Source organism: Nicotiana tabacum, chromosome 14, assembly GCF_000715075.1.
Source record: "Nicotiana tabacum cultivar K326 chromosome 14, ASM71507v2, whole genome shotgun sequence".
Lineage (NCBI taxonomy): Eukaryota > Viridiplantae > Streptophyta > Magnoliopsida > Solanales > Solanaceae > Nicotiana > Nicotiana tabacum.
In genome coordinates this window covers 40309508-40313686 of record NC_134093.1, presented here as the reverse complement: position 1 = coordinate 40313686, position 4179 = coordinate 40309508, and the positions used below count along the sequence as shown (strand labels likewise).

The window sequence follows — 4179 nt, the reverse complement described above, 5'->3', positions numbered from 1 at the left end:
TTTAATACATAGTACTTAGAGCCCGTTTGGAAATAAGAAATTTTTCCCTTTTTTTAAAAATATTTTCACTTTTTTTCGAAATCAACGTTTATTCATAAAATTTTCAATTTTCACTTGAAGATGCATTTTGAAAATCTTCAAAAATTTGAAAAACTCCTAAAAGTTATTTTTCAAAATTTTCACTCAAATCACCCACAAAACTTCAAAAACAACCCAAAATTATATTCATGTTCAAACACAACTCTAAATTTCATATACCATTTTCACTTGAAAAACTTTCCCCCCCTATTTTAGAATTTTACAATTTTTATGTCCAAACGCCCACTTATAATCAAAGTAGTGTTTCCTTGAAAATTATTGCGAATACGGTTGCTTTATCAGTTAACCATTAACCAATATTTTCATCTTCACTAGCTAAGTTAGGTCTCACTTCGCGTTACTACATTTACTAGAGCCAATATCTCCCTTGGAAAGAACAAGTCCGAAAGCAACTAGGTAAAACATTGGCAATGTGAGTTGTAACTTTCAAAGTCAACGTACTTCGAGAATTTTCTTAGGCACTATAAGCAACAACAACAAACAACAACCACCCGATAGAATCTCACTAATAGGGTCTAGGAAAGGTAGAATGTACACAGACCTTACCCTACCCCGGAGGGATAGAAAGACTATTTCCAGGAGACCCTCGGCTCAGAGACAATAGATCGGTAACCATAACAGAAACCAGAAAAAGCGGGCGTTAAATTCCATGAATGTAGGTGTCATTTTTTCTAACTGCTAGCTATTTAGATTCTGCTAAGAGTACGCTTTACGAAGTTTTTGAGAACATAGGAGAGGAATTCAAATTAGGAGAAATTCAAATGTGAAAGGTAAAGATCTGAGATAAGTCCGAAGACTCAATAGCAATTCCGTCTATGTTCACTCGCGTTGATCAATCAAGACAAAAAGTCACCCGCAGGAGCTTAAAACCAATATCTTGGGTGGCGAACCTATGGCCCTATGTACCCAAAACAGATGCCCTGACTGCTTGATTTAAATCTTTCACAAGGATTAGGAAAGCTTTAAACCAAAAAAATTTGATGCCTGCGATGAAATTATATCTGGAGAATGAAAGCTGCAACATTTCAAAGTACAATACAAGAAAATAACTGAGACAAGGGAATGTGTTTGTGGCACACCTTTTGGAGTCTTTTAAGGTACATTCTCAAAGGAATAAATGAATAATAGCTGATAATCTCTCTCTTTCAATTAGAATATCACAATTAAGAAATCACTTACAAACAACAAAATCAGGTACTAGTAACAGCCCCAGGAAGAAACTACACTCAGATGTGAAAAAAGGGAAAAAAACAAAGTGTGTAAGGGTTCAACATTTTCACAGTAAGTGGAAAAATGCCACAAGTATAAACACTGCATGAGATATTAGACCAAGGCCAAAGGCTAGGTTTGCTGAACTAGTATCGGGCGTAAAGCTTCCCTCTGGGTTGTTTGTGGTCAAAACCACAACTATCCAGTTATCATCGGAACCAATTCCAACACCACTAAACTTGGTATCATTGAGATAATTAGAGTACTGAGACTTCGTGTAGTTGGAAAGAACGAGGTCAGAGACAAGGTTGGGAACGCAAGCTGGCATTATCATTCCGTCCCTTGTGGTTGTGGCGTTCAAGTCACATTTAGAAAGGAGTTTAGGATAGTCAGAGAACTGAGGTTCGGTGCCAGGTACAGTATTGGCACCTGTTGTGTTTGTACATGGTTGGTCTTTAAACTGGTCAGCCATTTCATCAGCAAGGCATTTTGCTTTGTCATTCTCGCGTAGAGCTGTCAAATTTAGGGATGCCCTGTAGCTGTTTATACCTCGAAGAAGGTTGTCTTCCTCGTCTGCATCAAAGTGACAAACATGAAACACCCAAGTGCAGATGATAACCATATAAAAGACTAAGTAGACTCCCAATCGGGTATAAATCATAAGCTTGAAAGGATAAATTTAATAAAATTCACTCACAATATGGTGTGGGACGTGAATCAAAAATTGAAACTTATATTCATGAAATGTTACAAAGTGTGGAGCATGTCATCTAGTTTTTTCCCTTACCCAAAAAAGAAGAAGAAGGAATTCCAAACTAAAAAGAAATTTCAGCTAGAAGTTCCTTTCTACATTTCAATTCTTCAATCCATTTCTCAAAGAACATTAGCACACTCCGGTCTCCTCAGCCCGAGAGAGGTTCAGAGTTGACTTGCTTGAGATACTGTTTAGTAAAAGCGCATATTTGTCGAATGAATTTTTCAAATATCTCTGATCCAGTGATCCTCCTTTAGTGGAAAATGGCAAAAGATTGGTATAAATGATCTACAATGATCTAAGCATATGGTTGATAAAGATGATAAGAAGAACTGGCTTAAAAACCATTCCAATAAAAAAATTGGCTCATATATAAGGCCTGTTAATAGCTAAAGTTCGAGATCCTACAGATCAGATCTCATCACTTATAAAGAGTTTAAGCTATTTCAGTTGAACCCAAAGGATCGTTCCCTCAATAGAATTAAGCTCACTTTGCTAGCCTAAGTTCTACAACTTCCAAAATAATGAAGTATCCTCATCGAGAATAAAATCACTTGCACTGAAGATGAAAATCCATCAACCTAAAGTAAGATTAGCTTTGGATTCAAGTCAGAAAACTTTTCCGTTAGTCCCAATATTACCAGCACTAATCCATAAGACCAGGAAAAATCAGCCACTCCCACCTGTTCTTTCACATTCCAATTCTGATATGCTAAAGGGGAGAGCTCAGTCAGTTATAAACTTATTTTTATCAGGATCATTTACCTAGGTAAAAATATCATGATTCTAAATTACTTACCAAGAACAAAATTGATAATTAAACAAGGCCAGAGAACTAATCCCTAAAGACCCTCTTAATGTAGGGCGAAAAATTTAAGCTAAAACAATCTGGTAGTACACTAAAAAGCCAGTGATCTGAAAAGAATAACTAATTTCCAGAACCATTTTAAAGAATGACAGCATAAAAGCAGAGATCTGTCTCATCCATCAAATTTGGTAAGCAGATCTAACCCTAAATGATAATATATATATACACACTTCAATAACTTAATTCTAACTCTTGCTCAAGAAAAGCTCAAAATATTTGAAGTTTCCATCAATAAATTGGAATACATGAAACTCAAATGCACAATCAGGACACAACAACTCTACTGCTACTAGCAAGCAAGATAAAGAATATCAAAATCAAGTTAAGTATCAAACAGCAATAAAAATCCAGATCTTTAACCCAAATGAAACAATAGAGCTAAAACTGAACAAGCTCAACACTTCAAATACACAAGAAAAAAAAGAACCGTTTTAGCAATCAAATCAGAAAATAACAACAAATTAAGATAAAATGAAGGACAAATGATAATAAAGTTAGTAACTTTGAACCAAAATCAAGAATTTAGCAAAAATAAAACGGCGTAGAAGTTACCATCACATTTGACAACGGAGAAGAGAATGGAATGAAGAAGAAGAAGAAGAGAGATGAAAAGGTAATGTGGAAAAGACGCCATTTTTTATTCCTACTGAATTGATGTTCCTACTTGATTGAGTTTGAGCTTATTGGTGATTTTATAAGAAAGGCAAGAGGAAATTGTATATATGGGACCGAATACTGAATAGTTTATCGAATTAGAAAGCGGCACACGAGATGATACGACGTCATACTATTTGGTCTTACTTTCTTCTAACATTTCTTTTCTTCGGAAAAGGGTAAAAATTGTTATCGAACTGTCGAAAAAAACTCAAATATACCCTCCGTTTATTTTTTGTACCAAATTTATCCTCGTCATCTACAAATTAGACCATTATTGCCCTCAAAATTAACGGCTGCCACATCAACTTTTAGACATACTTAAATATTACGGAAAAAGGGTCAAAATTACCCTCAAACTATCGAAAATAGCTCAATTATATCCTCCGTTTGTGTTTGGTACCAAATATGTCCTTGCCGTAAAATCTAACGGCTGCCACATCAGCTTTTGGACCTATTTAAATATTATAATCATGTTGACATGCTAGTACAACATGACCAAAAAAAAACCTTCTCCACCCACAAGAACCCATTTTCTGCGAGGGGTTGCTGCATTTCCCGTGAAGGCGCAGTAAAGCACTTCAGGTGGCCTGCT

The 4179-nt window shown here is 35.6% G+C and overlaps 1 protein-coding gene across 1 annotated transcript; it reads right to left on the bottom strand.

The window, feature by feature from the left end:
- Nucleotides 1–1167: 1167 nt before the first annotated feature.
- Nucleotides 1168–3641, bottom strand: LOC107804191 (putative GPI-anchored protein At5g19250). Its single transcript, XM_016628033.2, has 2 exons — nt 3483–3641; nt 1168–1881 (listed from the first exon to the last, which is right to left on the bottom strand). The coding sequence occupies exons 1-2, from the start codon at nt 3562–3564 to the stop codon at nt 1376–1378; spliced, it is 588 nt and encodes a 195-aa protein (XP_016483519.1). The 5' UTR covers nt 3565–3641; the 3' UTR covers nt 1168–1375.
- Between the last annotated feature and the right edge of the window lie 538 nt (nt 3642–4179).

Coding starts and splice junctions, on each gene's coding strand:
- LOC107804191 (XM_016628033.2), bottom strand. CDS start 3,564: ATGGCGTCTTTTCCACATTACCTTTTCATCTCTCTTCTTCTTCTTCTT. Junction 1,882..3,482: donor CTCCGTTGTCAAATGTGATG/GTAACTTCTACG, acceptor ACTTTGATGCAG/ACGAGGAAGACAACCTTCTT.